Raw genomic sequence first — 26,260 nt, 5'->3', positions numbered from 1 at the left:
AAGTGGGGCGCCTGGGTGGCGCAGTCGGTTAGGCGTCCGACTTCAGCCAGGTCATGATCTCGCGGTCCGTGAGTTCGAGCCCCGCATCAGGCTCTGGGCTGATGGCTCAGAGCCTGGAGCCTGTTTCCGATTCTGTGTCTCCCTCTCTCTCTGCCCCTCCCCCGTTCATGCTCTGTCTCTCTCTGTCCCAAAAATGAATAAACGTTGAAAAAAAAATTAAAAAAAAAAAAAAAGTCATTAAGTATATATATATCATTTTAAAAACCTATATTTACTGAAATGGCAACCATATTTTTTTGGCATGATCAAAACAGGTGAAGGGATAACATGTATACCACGACTTCTTTAAAAACAAAATCTGGTAGGATTTGCTCTACCAACTTAAGAGTAGTCATCTATAGCTGGTATGATTACAATTAATCTTGGCTTTTTAGTTTCTGTTTTTCTGACTTTCTGTTTTATGTAAGAAAGTATAAATTTATAACATGAACAAATGATTAATACTGACTTCAAAACCAAGGATATAATTCCACAATTAAAAAATAACAAGGTCACACAATTTTAAACACTGTGATATTGGTATAAGCACAAATATATAGATCGGAGAAGAAAAACTACAAGCAAATATAAACAAGAATATAATGTGTCACCAAGAAGGCAGAACAAAATAATGGGGAAGGAAAGAATTATTGAAAAACTGCCCTTAGTACAGATTGGGGGACAGAGAATACGCAAATGTCAATTTAGAATCTTAATTCATAATTTAGAGTGAAATATATCTGGATTAAAAAGAAATATAAAATAAAATTTAAAAATAAAAAATAGTGAAAGGGTAACTATCAAATATGAATTTCTTTTCGTTTAAAATATGAGGAAAGTGACAAGAGCTTTAACTTTTATTATTCATCAGTGTGAATTCCCTGATGACGAATGAGATCTGAGCCACTACTAAATGCCTTCCCACATTCCTTACAGTTATAGGGCTTTTCACCACTATGAATTCTCAGATGTCGTGTAAGGTTTGAGCATTTATTAAAGGCCTTTCCACATTCATTACATTCATATGGTTTTTCATCTGTATGAATTCTCTGATGTTGAAAAAGTTGTGAGTTCTGAGTAAAGGCCTTCCCACATTCAAGACATTCAAAGGGTTTCTCACCAGCATGGATTCTCTGATGTTGACGAAGTTGTGAGCTCTGAGTAAAAGCTTTCCCACATTCCTTACAATCATAGGGTTTCTCCCCAGTGTGAATTCTCTGATGATTAGTAAGTGCTGAGCCACTACTAAAGGCTTTGCCACATTCCTTGCATTCATAGGGTTTTTCACCAGTGTGAATTCTCTGATGCTGAACAAGCTTTGAGCTCTGAGTAAAAGCTTTGCCACATTCCTTACATTCATAGGGTTTCTCACCTGTATGAATTCTCACATGTTGGAAAAGTTGTGAGCTCTTAGTAAAGGCTTTCCCACATACTTTACATTCATAGGGTTTTTCACCAGTGTGAATTCTCTGATGGTCAATAAGATTTGAGCAATAGCTAAAGGCCTTCCCACATTCCTTGCACTCATAGGGTTTCTTACCAGTATGAATTCTCTGATGTTGAGAAAGGTATGAGCTACAACTGAAGGCCTTTCCACATTCCTTACATTCAAAGGGTTTTTCACCAGTATGAATTTTCAGGTGTCGAGTAACATGTGAGCCACAACTAAAGAATTTCCCACACTCCTTACATTCATAAGATTTTTCACCAATATGAATTCTCTGATGTTGAATAAATTGTGAATTCTGACTAAAAACCTTTCCACATTTTTTACATTCATAGGGCTTTTCTTCATTATTAATTATTTGATGTAGAGTAAAGAATGTCTGTTGAATAAATGTGGGCATGTATTCATGAGTGAATATTTCTTGGCTTAAATGCCCACTTTGATATCCCAGTTGTTTTTCAAAGTGGCTTCTATATTCCAAAATGTCTCTAAAACCGGAGTACTCAAGGCCATGCTTTGTAAGTCCCATTATCTCCCTCTGGCATGATTCTATTTCATAAACTTCCTTCTTCAGAGATAATAACTTGTTTTCACACATTGATTCCAGATCTGAAAGAAAATGAAATGATAAATATTCTCCTCCCCCTGCCCCCCATTTGTGAAAAGTTAAACTTTTATAATAGAAATGGAAAAGTTAAAGTGAAAATAAGATCTGGTAGTAAATGACATACAGTTATCAAATATATCTGTTTAATCTGAAAATGGACCAAAAGAATGCATTGAAATTAATGAGATATAATGCAGAATGTGGAGGGAAGAGACTACAGAAACAGGAAACCACAATGATTCTCAAATATTGATATGGATCAGAATCATAAGGAAAGGATGATAAATATACAATACTTGGGCATATTAAGAGATTACAAATTATATATACATCTATATAAGCATGGATGTATGTGTGTATAAGAAACCACAGTGTACCATCATACTATCTGTATTACAAAAAGTGAATAATTTTCTGACCTCCATTAAAGATTTCCTAAGAAGAACAAATACATATAGGGGGAAGATTCTTGGGCTCTGTGGTATCATAAAGAATAAATTTGGTCTTTGTCCCAGAGCTTCAAAAACCCTTGGAATTTCCTGAGTGATAGGAGTGATTTTTTTGCTATGCTAATGAAGTGATTCATGGCAGATCCCTAGATAGCTACAGAATGGGGACTGGTCACCAGAAGGATCGAGCATGTTGTTAGAGGGTAGGGACTTTCAGCTACTTGACCTCTGGGGATAAGAGAGGAGCCAGAGACTGAGTGGCCAGTGACTCAATCGATCATGCCGAAGTAATTAAACTCTAAAAAACACTCTGGACACCAAAGCTCAGTGGAGTTTTCTGGTTGGTGAACACACTCGATGTGCTGGGAAGGTGACACACTTTGATTGCACAGGGAGAGGGCATAGAACCTCTGCATCTGGAAGCCCACTAGACCTTGCCCTAGTATGTATCCTTCAGAGTAAAACTGCAGTTATAAGTATAGAGCTTTCCTGAGTTCTGTGAATCATTATAGCAAATTATTATACTTGCAGGAAACTATTATACTCGTGGAAATCCCCAAATTTATAGCCAGTTGCTCACAAGTGTAGGCCTCTAAGAACCCCAAGACTTGCAGCTGGCATCTAAAGTGAGGGCAGTCTTTGGGTGCCTGGGTGGCTCAGCCGGTTGAGCATCCAACTCTTGACTTCAGCTCAGGTCATGATCCCAGGGTCATGGGATGGAACCCTGTGTCAGGCTCCACTCTCAGTGTGAAGTCTACTTGGGATTCTTTCTCTCTCTCCCTCCCCTGCTCACACTCTCACTCTCTATAATAAAATTTTTTTTTTAATAAATTAACAAAGATATGGGGCACCTGGGTGACTCAGCTGGTTAAGCGTCCAACTCTTGGTTTTGGCTCAGGTCATGATCTCACAGTGAATGAGTTCGAGCCCTGCATCACACTCTGCACTGACAGCATGGAGCCTACTTGGGATTCTTTCTCTCTCCCTCCCCTGCTCTAGCTCTTTCTCTAAGATAAATAAATAAACATTTAAAAAAAAAAACTTAAAAAAAAGAAAGGGAGGAAGGGCAGTCTTGAGTACAACCCTACTGTGTTGTGGGGTCTATGCTAACTCTGGGTACTTAGTATCAGAACTGTAGCACTCCCAGTTGGGGTGGAAACAGAATAGGTTCCAAAGTAAGGATATATTGGCCGCAATTTGAAAGAGAGAGGGCTAGCCACAAGGGAGAAGAGCCTAAAGTAAGTCTAAGGTTTGGAACTAAACTGATGTGAGTAGCCTATAGGGAAGACTCAGAATATGTTATGTTCTAGTGATTCAGTAAAAATACTGCTTGCCTTGGAGTTTTGTGGTGCTGATCTCGTGAGAAGAGAGAGACTTGCTCGTGTACCACTGCAGTGACTGACAGAGGAGGCAGCTAAAGTTTGAGGCAGACAGAAAGAAAAGAAGACAGTGCAAAATACTGTCATGGTGGGGCACCTGGGTGGCTCAGTAGGTTAAGCGTCCGACTTTAGCTCAGGTCGTGATCTCACGGTTCGTGGGTTTGAGCCCTGCATCGGGCTCTGTGCTGACAGCTTGGAGCCTAAAGCCTACTTCGGATTCTGTGTCTCCCTCTCTGTTCCTCCCCCACTCACACTCTGTCTCTCTCTCTTTCTCAACAATAAATAAAGGTTAAAAATTAAAAAAAAAAAATACTGTCATGGAAAGATGACAGGAACCAGAAGCAAACTGACTGGAGTGGAATTCCAACTCTGACAGCCACTCACTGTATGTTCCTGGGCAATTATTTCATCTTTCTAAGTCCCCATCTCCTCTTCTACAAATGGGAGATAATCCTTACCTAATGATTACTGGGAGGGTAAGGAATAATGCATGTAAATGTCTTTGAGTAAAGTGCTCAGTATTTGATAGCTATTATTATGAAAGAATTTTTTACCCAAAATGGGGATTTTAGGCAAATAAAATGGAGCCTAACGGACCATCTCAAGCCAGAAACAAGGAATCCATTCCAGCATAATCTTTTTTCTTCTATCCCCATATGATCTTTCAGCAACTTTCACCTAGTTAAACTCCTAAGTAATTTTTAAAACTGTCCTCTTCTATGTCCACTGCCAATGAATGGCCTCTTCCAAACCAGAATCACCTCCTACTTAGACCACTGCAGTAGCCTCCCAGCCCATCACCTCACCAAGTTCTCAGACTCTTTAATCTATTCAGCAACCAAAATTAATGTGGCCTGGCCTTCCACTGCTCAAAACCAAATTCCCCATACTCACTGGCAAAGGCTAAATGATCTCCAGTATTGACTCACACTCCTCTCTCGCTTGCTCATGGGCCCAGTAACACTGGCTTTCTTTCAGTTCTTCAAACACACCAAGCTTTCCCCTCCTACCAGGGCCACACAGGGGTTCTTCCCTCTGCCTGGAGTTTTCTTTATATCTTAAATAGTAAGACCTAGCACTGAGCCTAGTACTACAGTAATTCTGAAATATTGATGGGCACAAATGATTTTTTCACTATGTCTACATCAACAGTAAAATCAGGGGCGCCTGGGTGGCTTAGTCAGCTAAGTGTCCGACTTCAGCTCAGGTCATGATCTCACAGCTCATGGGTTCAAGCCCCGCATCGGGCTCTCTGCTGTCAGTGCAGAGCATGCTTTGGTTCCTGTCTCCCTCTCTCTCTGCCCCTCCCCAGCTTGTGCTTTATCTCTGTCTCAAAAATAAATAAAAACATTTTTTAAAAACCCACAACAGTAAAATGATATGAATATATCTGTGATTTCCATTCATGTCAAAATCATAGGAACTCCTAATACTGCTATGGTTTGTTTCATACACCATAATAGGAAGATATGCTAAATTTCTTTTCTTTTTTTTTTTTTATTTTTTTTTTCAACGTTTTTTATTTATTTTTTTGGGACAGAGAGAGACAGAGCATGAACGGGGGAGGGGCAGAGAGACAGGGAGACACAGAATCGGAAACAGGCTCCAGGCTCTGAGCCATCAGCCCAGAGCCCGACGCGGGGCTCGAACTCACGGACCGCGAGATCGTGACCTGGCTGAAGTCGGACGCTTAACCGACTGCGCCACCCAGGCACCCCGAAGATATGCTAAATTTCAATTAGAGGATACTAAATATAAAGATGCATTTTTTCTTTTCATCCAAGTTCATGGACTCCCTAAATTTTATCCAAAAGAATCCAAAATCAGCCACCTCTGAGTTAGAGTGATCCTTTAAAAACATGATGTCACTCCTCTGCTCAAATCATCTCATTCAGAATAGAATTCAAAGCCCGTACCAAGGCCCACCACACCCCAAATCATCTGCAGGTATACCTACTTCCCACCTGCACCTAATACACAAACACAAACACATGTACATCCTGCTACTTTGCTGATCTCCTTCACACAAGTCCCTCTTTGCTTATTTATTCTGCTCCAACCATAATGGGAGGAGCCAAAAAAGCTCCCAGGGACTTTGTCCTTCCTTTTCCTTCTGCCTAAATCTCTTCTACCAGATATTTACACTCCTTGTTCCCTCACTTTCTTCAGGCCCTGGTTAAAATATTACCTCATCAAAGAGGGCTTCTCTACCCTCCCTTCATATCACTTACCACCATCTGACATTATGAATATATCTATTTTTTTTCTCTCTCACCTTACAGGACATAGGCTTCAGAAGAGCAAAACTCTGAATTTTTTGTTCAGTGCTGTAATCCCAGCACAAGGACCAATGCTTACTAGACAGTAATGCTCTCCTGGAGCCTTTAAGATAAGGTAACACTTTATCCTAAATCTCTTTTCCTCTGCCACCTCTCCCTTTCCGTTATAGGCACAGACCTTTCTGTTTTTCCCAACACTGTCCATCATAGATGGTGACTACAATCACATATGAGACTCTCAACTACTATTTCAGTATGGATTTTCTTTTTTTTTCTTTAATTTTTTCTAATGTTTATTTATTTTTGAGAGAGAGAGAACAGGAGTTGGGGAGGGATAGATATAGAGGGAGACATAGAATCTGAAGCAAGCTGCAGGCTCCAAGCTGTCAGCACAGAGCCTGACGTGGGGCTCGAACCCACCAACCATGAGATCATGACCTGAGCTGAAGTTGGATGCTTAACCGACTGAGCCACGCAGGTGCCCCTCAGTATGGGTTTTCTACTTCTGCATATTTAGCCCCTGACTTTCTGCTAAGCTTCCTGATTCTCTTTACTAGATTCTACTTTTTTATGGATATTCTGATTTTTTATGGATATATTTTAGCCCCACTTTTTTGACTCCACTTCTTAGTAACATACATGATTAGCAAACTGCAGCACCTGGCAGACTCCCTTGCACAAATTAATAAATGAAAAACATTGGGTAAAGGAAAAACGCACAACAAACTGATAAAACAAGTCACTAACAAATATTAATGAAGACGAGTACTTGGAGGAGGGGCAGTGCACATACACACACGTTTTTTGGGGGGGTGGTAACAGAAAACATTTAGAGGAGTCCAAGAGGAAGAAAAGCTAGCAAGAAACTGATTCTAAAATACAGGTAACAGTTTTACTGGAGGAGAAGTAAAGGGCGCCTTCTACCTGAAGTTACAAGGGGTGTCGGCAAAAAGTAGTAGAAAGAGTAGTAAGTGAGAGAAGGAATGAAAGAGATCATTTGTAAACTCATGCTAAAAGGACTTACTTTTTCTCCACAAGTCTAGATAACACCCAAAGGTGCTATTCCTTTACGGATCAGCTGTAGTGCCTTGCTCCTGCCCAATCATTTCTCACTCACCTGAACATAGGCCTTTTGTCAGCTCTCTGCCAACCATCCAGGGCTCTTTCCCTTGTTCCAATAAGGAGATGACTTGAGGCTTAGGAATGTAAAATCCTGCTCACAAGAAAAGATATGGAACATGGTTATGCGGTGGGTAAACCAGATCCAGAAATCAGATCCAGTCCCTTGATGACCAAAGAAGAGATGCCACTACAGGAACAGCCAGAGAAAAAGGATGACGCTTCAGCCACAGTCATTGCAGTTGCCCATTTCCAACTCTTCCTTTTCATTGCAGCTCAAACCATTTTTTGGGATAGGGAGCAGAAATTCAGCTGGTAACTTGAAAAGCAGCTGGGAAATTCACTGTGGAAAAGAAACATTCCAGAGGAGAACTCTAAATTACTGGTATAGGAGCCCTTACCCATTGACAGCAGATTGCTATAGTTCTCCAACATCACATCTCTGTACAAGTCCCTCTGACCAGAGTCCAGGCACTCCCACTCCTCCTGCGAGAAGTCTACAGACACATCACTGAACACCACTGAGCCCTGAAACAATAAACATATGTATTACTTGTGTAATAAGGGAAACAATTGAGAGGCTACTGCATTTGTATTGTGGGGTAGAGAAAATGAGCAATTACATTGGTATCACTCAATCATTATCTTTTAGGATCTTAAAAATAGATGCAAGAGTAATCAGTTTATTTTATAATAAAATATTTGGGGGTGCCCGGCTGGCTCAGTCAGTAGAGCATGGGACTCTTGACGTCGGGGTTGTAAGTTTGAGCCCCACATTAGGTGTAGAGATTACTTAAAAAAAAAAACACACAATCTTTAAAAAAAAAAATCTAGGAATAAACAAGAGGTGAAAGACCCATACTCTAAAACTATAAAATACTAATGAAAGAAATCGAAGAAAACAAAAACAAATGGAAAAGACATTCCATGCTCATGGGCTGGAAGAACAAATATTGTTAAAATGTCTATAATATCCAAAGCAATCCACAGATTTAATGCAAACCCTATCAAAATACCAACAGCATTTTTCACAGAACTAGAACACTCCTAAAATGTGTATGGAACCACCAAAGACCCTGAATAGCTAGCCAAAACAATCTTGAAAAGGAAAAAAATGCAGGCATCACAATTCCAGACTTCAAGTTATATTGCAGAGCTGTAGTAATCAAAACAGTATAGTACTGGCACAAAAATAGACACATAGATTAATGGAACAGAACAGAAAGCCAAGAAATAAACCAATAATTGTATAGTCAATTAATCTATGACAAAGGAGGCAAGAATATCCAATGGGAAAAAGACAGTCTCTTCAACAAATGGAGCTGGGAAAACTGGACAGCAACATGCAAAAGAATGAAACTGGATCACTTTCTTACGCCATGCACAAAAATAAACTCAAAATGGATTAAAGACTTGAATGTGAGATCTGAAACCATAAAATTCCTAGAAAAAAATACAGTAGTAATTTCTCTAACATCAGCTGAAACAACATCTTTTTAGATATGTCTCCTGAGGCAAGGGAAACAAAAGCAAAAATGAACTATTGGGACCTTATCAAGATAAAAATCTTCTGCACGGCAAAGGAAACAATCAGCAAAACTAAAAGACAACCTATGTAATGGGAAAAGATATTTGCAAATGACATATCCAATAAAGGGTTAGTATCCAAAATATATAAAGAACTGCTCTGACTCAATACCCCAAAAAACAAATAATCCCAGTTAAAAAGTAGGCAGAAGATATGAACAGACATTTCTCCAAAGATGACATACAGATGACCAACAGACACATTGAAAAGATGCTCAACATCACTCATCATCAAGGAAATGCAAATCAATACTACAAAAAGATATCACCTCCCCACACCTGTCAGAATGGCTATAATCAAAAACAAAAAAATCACAAGTGTTGACAAGGATATGGAGAACAAGGAACTCTCTTGCACTGTTGGTAGGAATGCAAACTGGTGTAGTCACTGTGGAAAACAGTATGGAAGTTCCTCAAAAAATTAAAAATAGGGGGCACTTAAGAATGGTAAAGGATTGGTGGGGCACCTGGGTGGCTCAGTCGGTTAAGCATTTGACTTTGACTGGGGTCATGATCTCGCGGTTTTTGAGTTGGAGCCACGTGTTGGGCTCTGTGCTGACAGCTCAGAGCCTGGAGCCTGCTTCAGATTCTGTGTCTCCCTCTCTCTCTGCTCCTCCCCTGTTCACACTCTGTCTCTCTCTCTCTCTCAAAAATAAACATTTTAAAAAATTTAAAAAAAATAATGGTAAAGGACTGGGACACCTGGGTGGCTCAGTTGGTTAAGCGTCCGACTTCAGCCTAGGTCATGATCTCATGGTTTGTGGGTTTGAGCCCTGCATCAGTCTCTGTGCTGACAGTTCAGAGCTTGAAGCCTGCTTCAGATTCTGTGTCTCCCTCTCTCTCTGCCCTCCCCTACTTACATGCTGTCTCTGTTTGTCTCTCAAAAAATAAATAAATGTTAAAAATATTATTAAAAAAAAAAAAAAAAAAAAAGAATGGTAAAGGATTATCTGGTTAGACCGAGGAGAAAAGGAGAAAAGGGGACCAAGGATCCTGAAGGGCAAACCCGATAGCTAGAAATTTCAGGAGTAGGAAAACAAATACATGACCATTAAAACTTTTTTTTTTAATTTGAAACTAAATGTCAGGAAAGAAAAAACATCAACTTACCTGGGCCATGGCTTTCTTTCAGTATTGCAGGAGAGGATCAGTTCTCCTTGGGGCTGTTTTCCTGAGAAAGGATAGTGTTTTGAGAAAGCAGAGCTGGGGAAGCAAAGAATGCTGTAGACATCACACTGGCTTTCCAGCTTTCAGTTGACTACTCTGGGTCTTATAACTGTGGTTAGTGGGAGTATGGGATAAATCCGACTCCTTCAATCCCAGAAGTCCCAGGCTTTAGCTACAGTATGATAGATCCTGGCTAGTGGATTCAAAGGAATATAGACTGAGATTTCCTCTCCTTCATCCGATTAACCCAGGTTCTTGCCTCAGCCACATGATTCAGGCCAGACTTTGTCCCACCTCAGTGATGTTGCTCTGAACCCAAGACACAGCTGCTGTGACCTGCCTGAGCAGATCCCTCCTCTGCAGCCCTCACCCAGGTCCCCAGGCACATTTACCCAAATGATACTGTTTGGCCAAGAACACAGTATGCTTCTATCAGAAGGACTAAGACTTACCTAATCAAGTCTTCTTACTTCCCAAGCCCAAGACAGTCTGTCAACTTCCACCTCCCCAAGACAACCCCCACCCCCACCATACACAAAGGCACTCCTCATTCTTCCCCTATAGCTCTTAAAAAAACAATTAATTTTGCTTATGTGTTTTTATCATGCAAAACAGTCAAAGTGTCAACTTTCATAGCTTTTGGGTAAGAAAATTTTTCTGACTTATGCATATTTATATAAACTTCTCTTTTTTAGAGGCACCTGGGTGGCTCAGCCAGTTAAGCATCTGAATCCGACTTGGGCCCAGGTCATGATCTCACGGTTCGTGAGTTCAAGCCCCGCATTGGGCTCTGTGCTGACAGCTCAGAGCCTAGAGCCTGCTTCAGATTCTGTGTCTCCTTCTCTCTCTCTGCCCCCACTTGTGCTCTCTCTGTCTCTCAAAAAGAAAACATAAAAAAAAAATTTTTTAACTCCTCTTTTTTAACGCTTTTTCAACACTTAGGTCTTTAATCACCTATTATTTTATTTTGGTATAATATTATTTAATAAAAGACTATAGTATAAGATTATAAATTTATGATATATCAGTTAAGAATCCTACTTAATTTCTCTCACAAAAGAGGCTGGCTACCCAAGTGTATCAAAGTCACATGTGAATAATATATCTGACTTAAAATTCGCTATTATTTTCTATGCCACTAAGAAAGAAAAAAAAAACTGTATGATATATCCTGACTTCAGATATGTTGAAACAAGGAGGGGGAAAAGTGAGCCTTACAGCAGGTGACTACAGCATTGATTTAAATGCTATGCCATTATTATAGATGATACATGTTTGGATTTATTTGTGGTTCTATTTTGATTCAGTGATCCATCCTTATTCTTTGGCCAGCATCACACTCTCTATTTACTATAATTTAAAAAATATGTCATGTAATTTAAAAATATGTCTCAATAAAAGGCTGCTTCCATTACATACCTATTAGAATGGCCAAAATCCAGAACCCTGATAACACCAAATGCTGGTGAGGAGCAACAGGAACTCTCTCATTCATTGCTGGTGGGAACGTAAAATGGTACAGCCACTTTGTAAGACAGTTTGACAGTTTCTAACAAAACTAAACATCCTCTTATCATATGATCCAGCAATCACGCTTCATAATATTTACCCAAAGGAGCTGAAAACTTATGTCCACACAAAGACTTGCACACAGATATTTATAGCAGCTTGATTACTAATTCCCAAAACTTGGAACCTTTAGTAGGTGAATGGTTAAATAAACTGTGGCATATCCAGACAACAGAATATCATTCAGCTATAAAAGGAAGTGAGCTATAGAGCCATGAAAAGATATAAAGGCAGCTTAGATGCATATTACTAAGTAAAAGAAGCCAATATGAAAAATGGCTCAGACCGTATTGTGGTAGGTCCCCTTCCTAAGAAAAAAAAAAACAAAAACCTCAAGGCAATCTTGCTATTCCTGTACTTCACAACATCCCTAATGACCTTGTAACATGAGACCACTTAATCAGACTACATCTTTGTGTGTTACCATCCATATATGGGAGACAAAGAAGTAAAAATATATTAAACAACTGCGGCACGTGGCATTTGGGGCTCAGTTCTTTGGATATGAACCCAACTGAGCAGTGCCTGCAGGAGTAAAGTTGCTTTCTGGAAAGAAAAGCCTCAGTGTCACGACTCTGTGCAAGAATCCTGCTACAGTATGACTCAAACTATATAACAATCTGGAAAAAGCAAAACTATGGAGATAGCAAAAAGAACAGTGGTTTCCAGGGACTGGGGGAGGGATGAATAAGTAGAGCACAGAAGACTTGGAGGGCACTGAAACACTCTGTACGATACTATAATGATGGATACATGTCATTATGCGTTTGTCCTAACCCACAGAATGTAAAGGAATGAACCATAATCTGAACTATGAACTTTGGATGAGCATGGGGTGTCAGTGTAGGTTCGTCAGTTGTACTAAATGTACTTGGTGGGGGATGTTGATAATGAACGAGGAGGCTTTGGGCATATGTGGGAAAACTCTGTACCTTCCTCTTGATTTTATTAGAAGCCTAAAACTGCTCTAAAAAAAATAAAGTCTTTAAAAAACAAAAAACAAAAAACCTTGGACACCCTGAAGCCAGACTGTCTAGATTAAAAATAAATGGGGGCATATGGGTGCCTCAGTCAGTTAAGCATCCTACTCTTGATTTCAACTCAGGTCATGACCTCACAATTGGTGAGACTGAGCCCCATGTGGAGCTCTGCACTGATAGCATGGAGGCTGTTTGTGATTTTCTCTCTCCCTCTATCTCTGCCTGCCCCCAGCTCATGCTCTCTCTCTCAAAATATATAAACTTTTTAAAAAAAAATCCATAAAAGGGGCGCCTGGGTGGCTCAGTTGGTTAAGCATCTGACTTCAGCTGAGATCATGATTTCACAGTCCGTGAGTTCAAGCCCCGCATCGGGCTCTGTGCTGACAGCTCAGAGCCTGGAGCCTGTTTCAGATTCCGTGTCTCCCTCTCTCTCTGACCCTCCCCCATTCATGCTGTGTCTCTCTCTGTCTCAAAAATAAATGAACGTTAAAAAAATTCATAAAAGACAGATTCTGTGTGACCCCTGGGTGTCTCAACCGGTTAAGCATCCAACTTTGGCTCAGGTCATAATCTCACGGTTGATGGGTTTGAGTCCTGCGCTGGGCTCTGTGCTGACAGCTCAGAGCCTGAAGCCTACTTCCAATACTGTGTCTCCCTCTCTCCTGCCCCTTCCCTGCTTGTGCTCTCTCTTTCTCAAAAATAAACTTATTAAAAAAAAAAAAAAAGATTCTCTCTCTGCCCCTCTTCCCCACCTGCACACGTTCTCTAAAAAAATTAAAAAATAAATATAAATAGGGGCACCTGGGTGGCTCAGTTGGTTGAGCGTCCGACTTTGGCTCAGGTCATGATCTTATGGTTCGTGAGTTCAAGCCCCACATCGGGCTCTGTGCTGATGGCTCAGAGCCTGGAGCCTGTTTGGGATTTTGTGTCTCCCTCTCTCTGCCCCTCCCCTGCTCCTGCTCTCTCTCTGTCTCTCAAAAATAAATGTTAAAACATTTAAAAAATATATATATAAATAAAAATTTAAAAATAATCCCTCATTACTCATCTCTTCCAAAAGTTTCGTGATATTCTGACTTACTTTCCCATATGAGCATAAATCATTTTTAAAAAAAGGTACTGGTATTTTTCTTGGGACTGCATAAAATGAATACGTTAACTTTAAGGAGTTTTGACACCTTTATGATTTTGAGTCTTGCTTTCCTAGAACACGGAATACTTTTCAATTTATTCAAGTCAATGTTTGTGTCCTTCAGGAACAATGAAGTTTTCTCCATATGTATCATGCTCACTTCTTTTTCAGATATTCCTGGGTATTTTATACTATTTTTGTGGCTGCTATTAATTATATGTATACATTGTAAGTATAGTAATTAATGCACATGTAATATAATTATAAGTATATAAATTAACGAACACAATATCTAAAATTACATATTTATATTATAATGTTTATTTATTTTTGAGACAGAGAGAGAGCGAGCGGCAGAGGGGCAGAGAGAGAGGGAGACATAGAATCTGAAGCAGGCTCCAGGCTCCAAGCCATCAGCATAGAGCCCGACATGGGGCTCAAACTCACAAACTGAGATCATGACCTGAGCCAAAGTTGGATGCTCAACTGACTGAGCCACCCAGGCGCCCCTATATTTATTATGTTATATATAAATATGTTACACATATACATTATTATTTACTTATTGTTATACTTTTTCCAATGTATCTTCCATCTATTTTTAAGTATACAAAGTTCTATTCATTTCTGGATATTGACTGTGTACCTTTTTGAATTCTCTTATTGTTTGTACTAGTTTTCAGTCTGTAATAGGATGTTAAACTATGCCTCTCTCATTCCCAGTTTAGGAGAAGCCCTGGAGAAGAAGAACAAGACAACAGGGACCATGAAACTCTCCATTCCACAGTGAGAACCCTGGCCATCTTATGTGTCCTGCAAAAGGAGCTGGCTGCAAACTGATTGTGTGCCTTTGGTTCAATTCAACATCTATTCTAAAGGTATTCTGGAGATTGGAGCATGTATGAGAGAAGGCTGTCTTTGAGAGAAAGATCTATTTCTGGAAAGCACTGCTGTGCTCCGTTATTTCTCCTACCTCACAAGGACAGAAAAGTAGGACCCAAATGCCACCAGGGTTCCAAGTAGAATGTGACAGGAGTTCTTGGGAAAGCTTTCCTTATGTTCCAGAGTTTAGGAAGCACAAAGACTGTGGGGCCTGATACCCTCTTGGGACTAGATATGGGCCCCACAGTAGGAGTGGGCAAAGGTCTAGGTTTATTCTAAACCTACCAAAAGGATTTCCAGCTCTAGAGAAGAGCTCCATGGAGGACTGATGCCCAAAGCCTGAATGTAGGAACTGTAAGCAGCTACCTGGAGTAGAGCCATTGCCCTCTCCTTAGAAGTAGGCAGATGTGGGGTGCCTGGGTGGCTCAGTTGTTTGAGCGTCTGACTTCGGCTCAAGTCAAAATCTCGTGGTTTGAGAGATCTTCAAGCCCTGCATCAGGCTCACTGCTATCACCCTGTCAGGGCAGAGCCCACTTTGGATCCTCTGTCCCCCTCTCTCTCTGCCCCTCCCCTGCTTGTGTTCTCTCTCTTAAATAAATAAAACATTAAAAAAAAAAAAAAAAAAAAAAAAGGAGTAGGCAGATCTGAACATGGCCCAAAGCAACAGAGAATAAGCATCCACACAATTAAGATTTTTCTTTTCCTCTCTTTTTGCTGCTTCCTACTTCAAGGAGTTGTCTAGTGTGACAGAGGAAAAAGAGAAACAATCATCAAGCTTTTTCACTGGAAGCTTCCAGTTCAAGGAGCCAGGAGGTTAAAGTTTTATCTTTATTTTTTTTTTTTGAGAGAGAGCGAGAGCACATGTGCTAGCAGGGGAGGGGAAGAAAGAGAGGGAGAGAGAGAGAATCTTAAGCAGACTCCACGCAGAGCCTCATGAGGAGCCCCAAGAGGTAGGGCTCAATCTCATGAACCATGAGATCTTGACCTGAGCCAAAATCAAGAGTCAGACGCTTAACCAAGCTACTCAGGCACCCCAGGAGGTTAAATTTTTTAAAAAGTTCACAGCATTGATTAGTATAGTGAAATGAACATTCTAATTACTAAAATGAGACCCATTTTTGGACTGAAAGAAACCAGAGGACTGTTTATTATCCAACCATAAATGAAACACTTATCCATAGGCAGAAAATGAACTGGCCTAGAGAAGCGTGATACTAGAAGTTATAGGAAAAAAATAAAGCAATTGTGTTTTAGTTATTTCCTATGGAGTACTAGTTTTCTAATGGATTTAGAAAAAAAAAAAACAAAAAAGGTTAAATAATAACTGCTGAAATTGCTTTCTCCCTGATTTTATTGTGAATATTTCTGGTATTTCACCATTTGGCCTTAAGTTAGTTTTGCTTTTTTTTTTTTTCTTTTAACTTTAATTTTTAATTTAATCCAAGTTAGCATATAGCACAATAATGATTTCTGGAGGGTTTTTTTTTTTTTTTAACTTTTTAATACAGAAGTTTCCAAACATACACAAAAATAGAGTTTAAATAGTATGAAAACCCTCCATATACCCATTAGCTTCAATAATTTATCAAGTCATAGCCAATCCAGACTCTCCTCCACTAATTTTAGGTTAGCTGTGATTTTTGTTTTAATAGTTTTATTGAGATAATCTTCAACATACTGTATTAAGTCAATCATTTAAAAAATTTAAATTCTATGTCTTTTAGTATATCACCACAATCTAATTTTAGAACATCTTCATTTCCCCTAAAAGAAACCCCATTTACAGTCTCCATTTTCCCCTCCTTCATCAGCCCTGAGCAAACACCAATCTACTTTCTGCCTCAATGGACTTGCCTCTTCTAGACATTTCATATAAATGGAACCATATGATATGCGGCCTCTTGTGACTCGATTCTTTCATTTAGCATGTTTTTATATCCATGTTATAGAATGTTATCAGAACTTCATGCCTTTTTATTGCTGAATAATATTCCATTGTATGGATATATCACATTTTGTTTATGAATTCATCAATTGATGGACATTTGGATTATTTCCACTTTTTGGCTATAGTGAGTAATGCTGCTATGAACATTCATGGACAAGTTTTTGTGTGAATAAATGTTTTCAGTTCTCTTGAGTATATACCTAGAAATGGGACTGCTAAATCATATGGCAACTATTTAACTTTTTGAAGAACTGCCAAACTGTTTTCTAAAGAAGTTGAACCATGTTGCATTCCACCAGCAATTTCTCAAAATCTTCATCTTGTTATTATCTCTTTTTCATCATAGGCATCCTTGTAGCTATGAAGTGGCATCTCACTGTGGTTTTAATTTACATTTTCCTTATGACTAAAGATGCTGAGTGAAGTTAGCTTTTAAGAACCCAGTTCTTGAAACTGAGAACAAACTGAGGGTTGATGGGGGGTGGGAGGGAGGGAAGGGTGGGTGATGGGTATTGAGGAGGGCACCTTTTGGGATGAGCACTGGATGTTGTATGGAAACCAATTTGACAATAAATTTCATATATTGAAAAAAAAAAAAAAAGAACCCAGTTCTTTAGAATGCTTTCCTAATGTAATTTCCACGACAGTCCATTACTTTCCCCAAGGCATTCCCATTCATGTTGGAAGAGGCAATAACTCTATTTCCTATTAAGGACAAGGAAATTGAGGGTGGTATGAATATTCTGAATGGCTGATGGGACAGGGGAACCAGCACATCTTTGCATGGTTTTGGCTGGGAGAAGGGATGATGGAAGTAATTAAGACAGAAAGGGCATAGGCCCAATAAAACTGGGGAGACTGACACTAATCTCGATTCTCTTTAGTAAACTCCAGGCATTCAGTTCATTTTTTCACCTGTACAACCCATATTACTTTAATCCAGAGTAAACCTGCTCAAAACACTGAGTGCTAATCTTGAAAAAATACTATCTGTATTCTAACTCTCCTACTCTTGTGACTGCTAATTTTTAGGTAAATAGAGTCATAAGGAAAGTTAATAGTCTTATGAAGTCACAGAGTCACCATTGGAGTTTTCAATCACTGTGTAATGAAGCTAATATTTAACAGGGGCACATACCTGTTGTGCCCATATCTCCTTTCCTGAGGAAGAAGGTGCCCACCCGAATATAAAATTTAAGTCTTCTTTGATCATTTTAAAAAAGCAAATTTTGGGGCACCTGGGTGGCTCAGTTGGTTAAGCGTCCGACTTCGGCTCAGGTCATGATCTCGCAGTTTGTGAGTTCGAGTCCCGTGTCAGGCTCTGTGCTGACAGCTCAGAGCCTGGAGCCTGCTTCGGATTCTGTGTCTCCCTCTCTCTCTGCCCCTCCCCCATCACACTGTCTCTCTCTCTCTCTCTCCTTCAAAAATAAATAAACATTTAAAAAAATTTTTTTAATAAAAATTCTATTCCATAATAGACATTTCTTGGGGAAATATCTCAAATTTAATTACTTCCTCAATTAACTGCTAACCCCTTGCCCCCAATAATCTATCAAAGTATGAGAAAGTTTTGAAGGTTGAAAAAATGACTTACCACAAGAAAGCCAAAAAAAAAAAAAAAAAATCAATGTGAACACTAACTAAACCTTAAAAAAACTTTTGAGCTCTGGCGCCACTTAAAGTAGCCCAACAATAGCAGCACTTTTGCTCAACATAAACTCTCAGGTATAAGAGAGTCTTTTGTATTTGGTCTTTTATTCAATTCCAAGTAGGAAAGGAGAGAAGTGAAGAAAAAAGAAAAGAGGGTTCCTGAATAGTAGCTGACTCCATGTCTTAGAACAGAAAAAAAATTGGCATATTCTGCTGCTGCTGCTGCTGTTGCCAAAAGATGATACTCTCAAAGTATCAGGTGCTCTGCTGAAAGGATTCCCTTTAAGAGTCTCCTAAGGGGAGCCTGGCTGGCTCCATCTGTAGAGCATGCAACTCTTGATCTCAGGGTTGGGGGTTCAAACCCTACACTGCAGGTAGAGATTACTTAATAAATAAAAGTGAAATAAAAAAGACTCCTAAAGGGGGCCCTCATTGGCCACCTAGTGAAAATTTATACAATATACTATGAATACCTCTCCTGCCACTCCTCCTTGTATTATGATGGAGTCTACAACAGCCAACAGTTGATTAAAACATTGAAAAATGCTTTAAGTCCATAATAACATGTGAGAGAAAAATATAAAGTGCACAAAAGAGAGTGAATAAAAAAATTTTTAACTAGCCATAATTAGTGAGTGATTATAGGTATATGTATTCTTTCTCATCTTATTATTTATATTTCTGGTATAAGTGCTTGTTTCCACCTATATAATCTGAAAAGTATAGACTCAAGGAACTTTGCAAAAAAAAACAGCCTTAGAAATAGGAAAAACTGGGGTGCCTAGGTGATTCAGTCAGTTGAGTGACTGACTCATAATTCTGGCTCAGGTCATGATTTCATAGTTGTGAGATGGAGCCCCATATCGCACTCCACGCTGGGCATGGAGCCTGCTTAAGATTCTCTCTCTTTCTCCCTCTGCCCCTCCCACCTTCCAAAAAACGAAATAGGAAAAACTGTACTGAAACCAGGAAGGACCCATCACACCTGTGGCCTCACACAATAACCCTGGATAGAGGGTACTTCACAGTTAGTCGGCACAAGTGGGCATGCACAAATCCAAGTAGAAATAAGGTATGATAAAATAATAAGCTGAATGTCCCAAATGAGAGCTCACTGCAAACTCAATTCTTATTATCACCTATGAAATAAACATTTTATTAACAAAATTAAACCCCGAATAATTAAATAGTGATATTAATTAGGAAGATTTAGTTCTTTTTTTTTTTTTTTTTTTTTTTTTTTTCAACGTTTATTTATTTTTGGGACAGAGAGAGACAGAGCATGAACGGGGGAGGGGCAGAGAGAGAGGGAGACACAGAATCGGAAACAGGCTCCAGGCTCTGAGCCATCAGCCCAGAGCCCGACGCGGGGCTCGAACTCACGGATCGCGAGATCGTGACCTGGCTGAAGTCGGACGCTTAACCGACTGCGCCACCCAGGCGCCCCAAGATTTAGTTCTTTTTAAGAACACCTAGCCTAGCCCAGTACATCTTCATGACAGGACAATGAGCTGTGATGACATTGCAGACCATGCAAAACTTTAAACACACATCACATCCAATAGAAATCTGTATTAAAAACAGAAATTTACATGTCTGATGAAGTATAAAAAGGGACTCAGCACGATGATCACCAGGCTCAGGTTCTAATCATCTTATATTGTGCAACTAAGTCCCAGGTATGAACCAAGAATTAAGTGAGAACTCAGCCTTTCTCCCATCTGACTTGGTAATCTGTGTCTTATTTCTTTTTTTTTTTTTTTTCTTTACCTTTTTCTAGAGGTTTATCAGTTTTATTAATTCCAAAAACAAAATTTTTGGCTTTATTAATTTTCTCTATTGTACATTCATTTTGTATTTCAATATACATAAATTTTTATTTGAGCTCTAATTCTTATTATTTCCCATTTTTTGCTTTCTTTGGGTTTTAGTATACTTTTTCTTAACATCTTGAGTTAGATCACTAATTTTTTTTTTTTTTTTCAACGTTTATTTATTTTTGGGACAGAGAGAGACAGAGCATGAACGGGGGAGGGGCAGAGAGAGAGAGGGACACAGAATTGGAAACAGGCTCCAGGCTCTGAGCCATCAGCCCAGAGCCCGACGCGGGGCTCGAACTCACGGAGCGCGAGATCGTGACCTGGCTGAAGTCGGTAAATCACTAATTTTTCAATGTTCTTTACTAGCAGATCTATATATTTTCCTCAGGTTCAGCTTTAGCAACACCACACATTGTGATATATTTTCATTGTCGTACAGTTAACAATATTTTTTAATTTCCATTGCAATTTATTCTTTGGGTCACTTGTTATTTATAAATACATTGCTTAAATCCCAAATACTGCGGATATTTCTAGGCATCTTTTTGTTATTGACATCTAGCCGAATTCCACTGTGATCAGAAAACATACAGTATGGGGGCACCTCGGTGGCTCAGTTGGTTAAGCGTCTGACTCTTGGTTTCAGCTCAGGTCATGATTTCATGGTTTGTGGGACTGAGCCCTGTGTTGGGCTATAGGCTGACAGAACAGAGCCTGCTTGAGATTTTCTGTTTCCCTCTCTGTCTCTGCCCTTCCCCCACTCACTCTCTCTGTCTCAAAAAAAAAAAGTAAATAAACTTTTTAAAAAATTTTAAAAAGAAAACATACAGTATTATTTCAGTCCTTTAAAATTTATTGAGATTCCCTTTATGGTCCAGCATATGATCGGTTTAGATAAATATCTCATGCATCTGAAAATAATGTATACTGCAGTTGTAAGGTACATTGTTCCACATACGTCAAGTAGGTCATTTGTCAATTATGCTGTTCCAATATTATACAACTTTACTGGTTTTATATTGATTGTTCTGTCAGTGAGAAGTGCTGTGAAAAGTGAGAAAAGTGCTAAATATCCCCTACTATGATTGTGATTTGTCCAACTACATCTTTTAGTTCTGTCAAATATATTTGAAACATTTTACAATGGTATGTACATTTAGGAGTGTAATATCTTACTGGTGGACTGACCTTTTTATTATAAACTATTTTTCTTTCTAACAAAGCTTCTGTTCTAAAGTCGGTTCTCATACAATGAAGTGAGAGTGTAAATTTGATAAAAATCTTTTAGGAAAACTATCAGTGTATTTTAAATTTTTTTTTTCAACGTTTATTTATTTTGGGGACAGAGAGAGACACAGCATGAACGGGGGAGGGTCAGAGAGAGAGGGAGACACAGAATCGGAAACAGGCTCCAGGCTCTGAGCCATCAGCCCAGAGCCCGACGCGGGGCTCGAACTCACGGACCGCGAGATCGTGACCTGACTGAAGTCGGACGCTTAACCGACTGCGCCACCCAGGCGCCCCTATCAGTGTATTTTAAAGTGGAATATATGCATAACCTACAACACAAATATTACACTCTTATGGATATACCCAACAGAGTACATTCATATGTGTACCAAAAGACATGTACAAGAATATTCAGAGTAGCCTTGTTCATAATAGGCCCAATCTGAAATCTTGAAAATAACTCAAATGCCAATCAATAATGGAATGGATAAATTGTGTTCTATTCATACAATGTAATTTTAAACAGCAATAATAATGAATGACCCACAACTACATGAAGCAACATGGATGAATCTTGCATATTCATACTACATAATATTATTACATATTACATTCATATTACATGTGAAATAAAATGTTAAACAAAAAAAGCCAAGCACAAATTGTGTGGTACTATTTATATAAAATTCCAGAACAGGGAAAATTAATCTATGGCTGTAGAAGATAGAATAATGGTTATATTTGGGAGAGGTGAGTAGTGAATGGGTGGGACAAGAATCGGGCTTCTAGAATGCTGGTAATGTTCTATTTCCTAATCTGATTTGGGATCTGGTTAAATGAATATGCTTACTTAAAAAAATTCATCAAGTCATATATTCTCTAATTTCTCTACTTTTGTAATGTATTTTATACCTTAAAAACAATATGATATACCTTCGTATCTGCAGAGAAAAAAATTAAAATGCCAAGGTATTAGAGAGAAAACAGATGACTATGTTTATAAACTGCTGGTAGGAATTTAACTGGTACAACCATATTGAAAACCAGCTCAGTATTATCTAGTAAATTTGAAGATATACATATATCCTTTGGCTTAGCAATTCCATTTGTATGTTTATACCCTAGGAAAGCATGCATATGTGCACCAGAGTACTTATAAAAATATGTGTAGAGCAGCCCTTTCAAATCAACCCCAAACAGGAAACAACAAATATCTAAACATATAGCTGTGGTATAACAATAAGGGTAAATCTAAGAAATACAATATTGTGAGGAAAAACAAGACTCAAAACAACACTACCCAGCAGAATTAATTTCTATAAAGTTAAAAAGGAAAACCTAGACTATATTGCTTAAGGATGTGTAGATATGAGGTAAACTTTTTTTTTGTTTTTAAACATCAACAAGAAAATACATTATCACCAAAGTCAGAGTTACTTAAAGAGGTGAAAAGAAGTTTATTCTTGGGGCAGGACTAATAGAGGCTACTGGAGGGCTGACACAGGTTCCTGTTATATTAGAGGTGCCCTTTATAATTACTTCTTAAAATGTCTATATTTTAAGCACTTTTGTGTATCTAATATTTAGGAATTTTTAACAAAGGAAAAATTAACTATATAACAGCTATAAATTTTTCCTGAAAACATAAGATATGAAATGATGAATGCTATGAGATTCCAATCTTGAATAATGTATACTGTATGTACATAAGGAAATGTATTAGGAGGAAATTGATAAAAATATTGACAGCGGTTATATCTGTGTAGTAGGAGCTTACTTTTGCTCTCTGTAACTTTCCATTTTCCAAATTCTTTAATCATGGTGTGTGTGTGTGTGTGTGTGTGTGTGTGTGTGTGTGTGTTTAAAAGAAGCAAAAGCTTAATACATAGGAGAAATGGAGCTATTTTCTAAATTAATATGTGAACACTATGTACACGGAAATGATGGAGAATACTGGGATTGTGTGCCCACCCTACAGCATCTCATCATTTTCTTTAATGAGAATTTGTAGGAACCAGGTCACTTGATGAGTCTATGTTAAACAAGGCCAACCAGAAGAAAAGCAAAAAGTAAACCTCATCGCACCTTTTATTTGGCTTGGTCAACAGCCATTCCTCCTTCTTCCTCTGGGGACCTATCTGAGAAGAGCAGAGCTGAGGAAGTAGAAAGGAATCATGAGATGCCAGGCCTTCCTTGTGGCCCAAACGACCAGAGCAGTAGTAGCTCTGGACTCACACCTACCACTCATGGAGAGAGATCAGAGTCTATGCTGTTGGGAGCATTCCAGTCTGAGCATGTCAGAAGGGGAGAAGCCTCTGCTGTCCAAGACCAAAATCTTGTCTTGACCTCACACAACCACTGGGACAACGCACACTGCCACCCTGGCAACAATGACAGGCACCCTCCAACTGCACACACGGTGCCACAAAAAATTACGTGCTCATACTTACACATCCTCACATAGTCACAGATACGCAGTAGGCTTAGTTTTGCTAACGCTCATAAACCACAACCACACATATACATACACCCCTCAGGCAACAGTCATAGTCGCATAATCACAAGTTCTGTACACTCCCCACCTCCTACACATAATGTCACACAAAACGAACGCACACTATCACAGACCCACCATGGGGACAGCCACACCGACACACAGAGCAGCACAGTCAGAACCACACATTTACAACTGACATCTCCAGTTACACCTGCAAACAGAGGTCCGCGCATGGTCAGTCGCAATGACACACCCACCACAGAGACAATCACACCCCTACACAGAACGCCGCACAGTCACATAAGGTCACAGTCGTACACATGGAATCCTGTTCCTCTTGCCCCTTCCCCCAGTCCCACCAAGTCACACCTGCCGAGACTAAGGACCCGCCCAGACCGCACCTTCAGGTTGCCCCGGTCAACCTACGGACGCACCTGCGCAGCCTGGTGGAGCCCCCCAAAACTTAGGCCGCTCACCTTGCAGTTACCCTTCCCGGGAGGCCGACGGTCGGGCAAGCGAGTGAAGGAGCGGCCCTGCTCCTGCGAGGCCTCTGGGAAATGTAGTCCGGAAGGAGTCGGCTCAGACAAGATGGCGCCTGGTGTTTCGATTTCCTGCAGGCGCAAAAACCTGGTGGAAGCCAATATCCTTGCTCCCCTCTCCATATCGCATCAACGGGCCGTCCAGATCCACGCTCAGTCTCCAGGTTAGGCTCCCACAGGACACAGCCCACATATCCTGGAGATAAACTTCCTCCGTGGAGCTTGCCAGTCCCTGGGAGCCACATATTTCCTAAAAATAGAAAAAGGTTGCTGGGTTCCCACGGAAGTTGATTAGAGCCGAAAGAACTTCTGGGAAATGTAGTCTAGAGGTGGAAAGGGTGAGACTGCCTCCCATGTAGAGTGTCTTACATGACTGAACTTCACCACAGTGAAGAGAGGAGCCTCACCCAAGACTTTTTTGGGACTTGTATATGTTAACCTTAAAAACAAAACTGTCAGGGGTGCCTGCGTGGCTCAGTGGGTTAAGCCTCCAACTCTGGATTTCAGCTCAGGCCATGATCTCTTGTTGGTGAGGTAGAGCCCAAGTGGGAGTCCAGGCTGATAGCAGGGAGCCAGCTTGGGATTCTCTCTTTCCCTCTCTCTCTGTCCCTCTCCCACCTACTTATTCCTAGTAGAAAAAAGAAAAAAAAGAGGATGGCTATTAAAATGTAAAAATAACTAAAAACAAACCAAATCAAAAAAAGACACTAAAGTTTTGGCTGAGCCTGATATGAGTGGAAGAGGATGAAGGAAATAAAGTAAAGTAAGTAGGACTTGGTGGAACAGAGTTTTCATGAGAATTCTGTAGGACCGGAGAGTAGGGTGCAGCTATTACAGAGATGAGGGTAGAAAAGAACTATGAGGAAGAAAGTAAAGTGTGAAATAAAATGGCTTGTTATGAAAATTGTATGCTTCAGATCATGACAAGCCTGAGATTCAAATCCTAGTCCTGAAAATTACCATCTATGACCTTGAACTAATGATTTGTGCTGTGTGCACAACATATTCTACATCATCAAAAATCTTGAACACAGTATTTTTTTTTTTCAGGAGTGTCATATGGATTAAGCAAACATGTGTAAAGCTTACACAAAATAAGTTCTTAAAGGCTATTACATTAAACACTCCCCAACTCATTATTTGAGGCCAGTATTAAACATAGAGTTACTGTATGACCCAGTAATTCCAGTCCTATACATAGATCCAAGAAAATTGGAAATGTACATTCATGCAAAAACCTATACACAATTGTTCATTGCAGCATTATTCACAATAGCCAAAAGTGGAAACAACCCAAATGCCTGTAAACAGATGAATGGATAAAGAAAGTGTGTTATATCCTTACAACAGAGTATTATTTGGCAATAAAAAAACATGCCACAACACAGATGGCCCTTGAAAAAATTATTCTAGGTGAAGAAGCCAGTCACAGAAGACCACATTTCATTTATAAAAAATGCCTAGAATATGCAAATCTGTAGATACAAAGAGTAAATTCAAGTTACTTAGGGTTGGCAGGGTTAAGAGGAATTGGGAGTGATTGCTGATAGGTGTAGGGTTTCTTTTTGGGGTGATAAAATGTTCTTGGATTAGATGATGAAGATAGTCATACAAACTCTATGGATGTGCTAAAAGTGACTAACTTGTACAACTTAAGAGTTAATTTTATGGTTTGTTAATTATATTTATTTATGTGCATACTTTTAAAAAGTTTGTTTTTAGTAATCTCTATATCCAATGTGGGGCTCAAACTCATGACCCTGAGATCAAGAGTTGTATGCTCTTTTGACTGAGCCAGCGAGGCTCCCCTATGTGCATTTTTTTTTTTAAATCAACTTTATTGAGTTACAATTTAGGTGCAATAACATGCACTCATTGTAAGTGAACAATTTGATGAGTTTGAACAAATGTAGACATCGTATATCTGAATTTGTGTAACC

The 26,260-nt window shown here is 39.4% G+C and overlaps 2 protein-coding genes across 8 annotated transcripts in view; one reads left to right on the top strand and one right to left on the bottom strand.

Annotated features, from left to right (window-relative positions):
• The window catches only part of LOC123578207 (zinc finger protein 569), a 322,725-nt gene that overhangs the window by 208,143 nt on the left and 88,322 nt on the right, over positions 1-26,260 (top strand). The window lies entirely within an intron of this gene.
• On the bottom strand, positions 251-24,573 carry ZNF383 (zinc finger protein 383). Of its 7 annotated transcripts, XM_045441143.1 has the most exons (7): positions 24,258-24,573; positions 23,370-23,437; positions 11,493-11,570; positions 10,017-10,077; positions 7,721-7,847; positions 7,318-7,413; positions 251-2,095 (listed from the first exon to the last, which is right to left on the bottom strand). In XM_045441143.1, exons 4-7 carry the CDS (start codon positions 10,023-10,025, stop codon positions 900-902), a joined length of 1,428 nt encoding a protein of 475 aa, XP_045297099.1. In that variant the 5' UTR covers positions 10,026-10,077; positions 11,493-11,570; positions 23,370-23,437; positions 24,258-24,573; the 3' UTR covers positions 251-899. The 7 variants fall into 7 exon arrangements, with proteins under 7 accessions (XP_045297099.1, XP_045297101.1, XP_045297098.1 ...); XM_045441145.1 differs by lacking the exon at positions 11,493-11,570 and having other exon boundaries at positions 24,216-24,573; XM_045441142.1 differs by lacking the exon at positions 11,493-11,570.

Source organism: Leopardus geoffroyi, chromosome E2 (assembly GCF_018350155.1).
Source record: "Leopardus geoffroyi isolate Oge1 chromosome E2, O.geoffroyi_Oge1_pat1.0, whole genome shotgun sequence".
NCBI classification, from domain to species: domain Eukaryota; kingdom Metazoa; phylum Chordata; class Mammalia; order Carnivora; family Felidae; genus Leopardus; species Leopardus geoffroyi.
The sequence above is the reverse complement of the archived record's forward strand: the minus strand, read 5'-3'. Positions and strand labels throughout refer to the sequence as shown.

What these genes read in the sequence shown, in the direction of transcription:
- ZNF383 (XM_045441145.1), bottom strand. An exon ending in TAGCAATCTGCTGTCAATGG is followed by an intron (nt 7,414 to 7,720) that starts GTAAGGGCTCCT and finishes TCTTGTGAGCAG; the next exon opens with GATTTTACATTCCTAAGCCT. An exon ending in GACAAAAGGCCTATGTTCAG is followed by an intron (nt 2,096 to 7,317) that starts GTGAGTGAGAAA and finishes ATTTTCTTTCAG; the next exon opens with ATCTGGAATCAATGTGTGAA.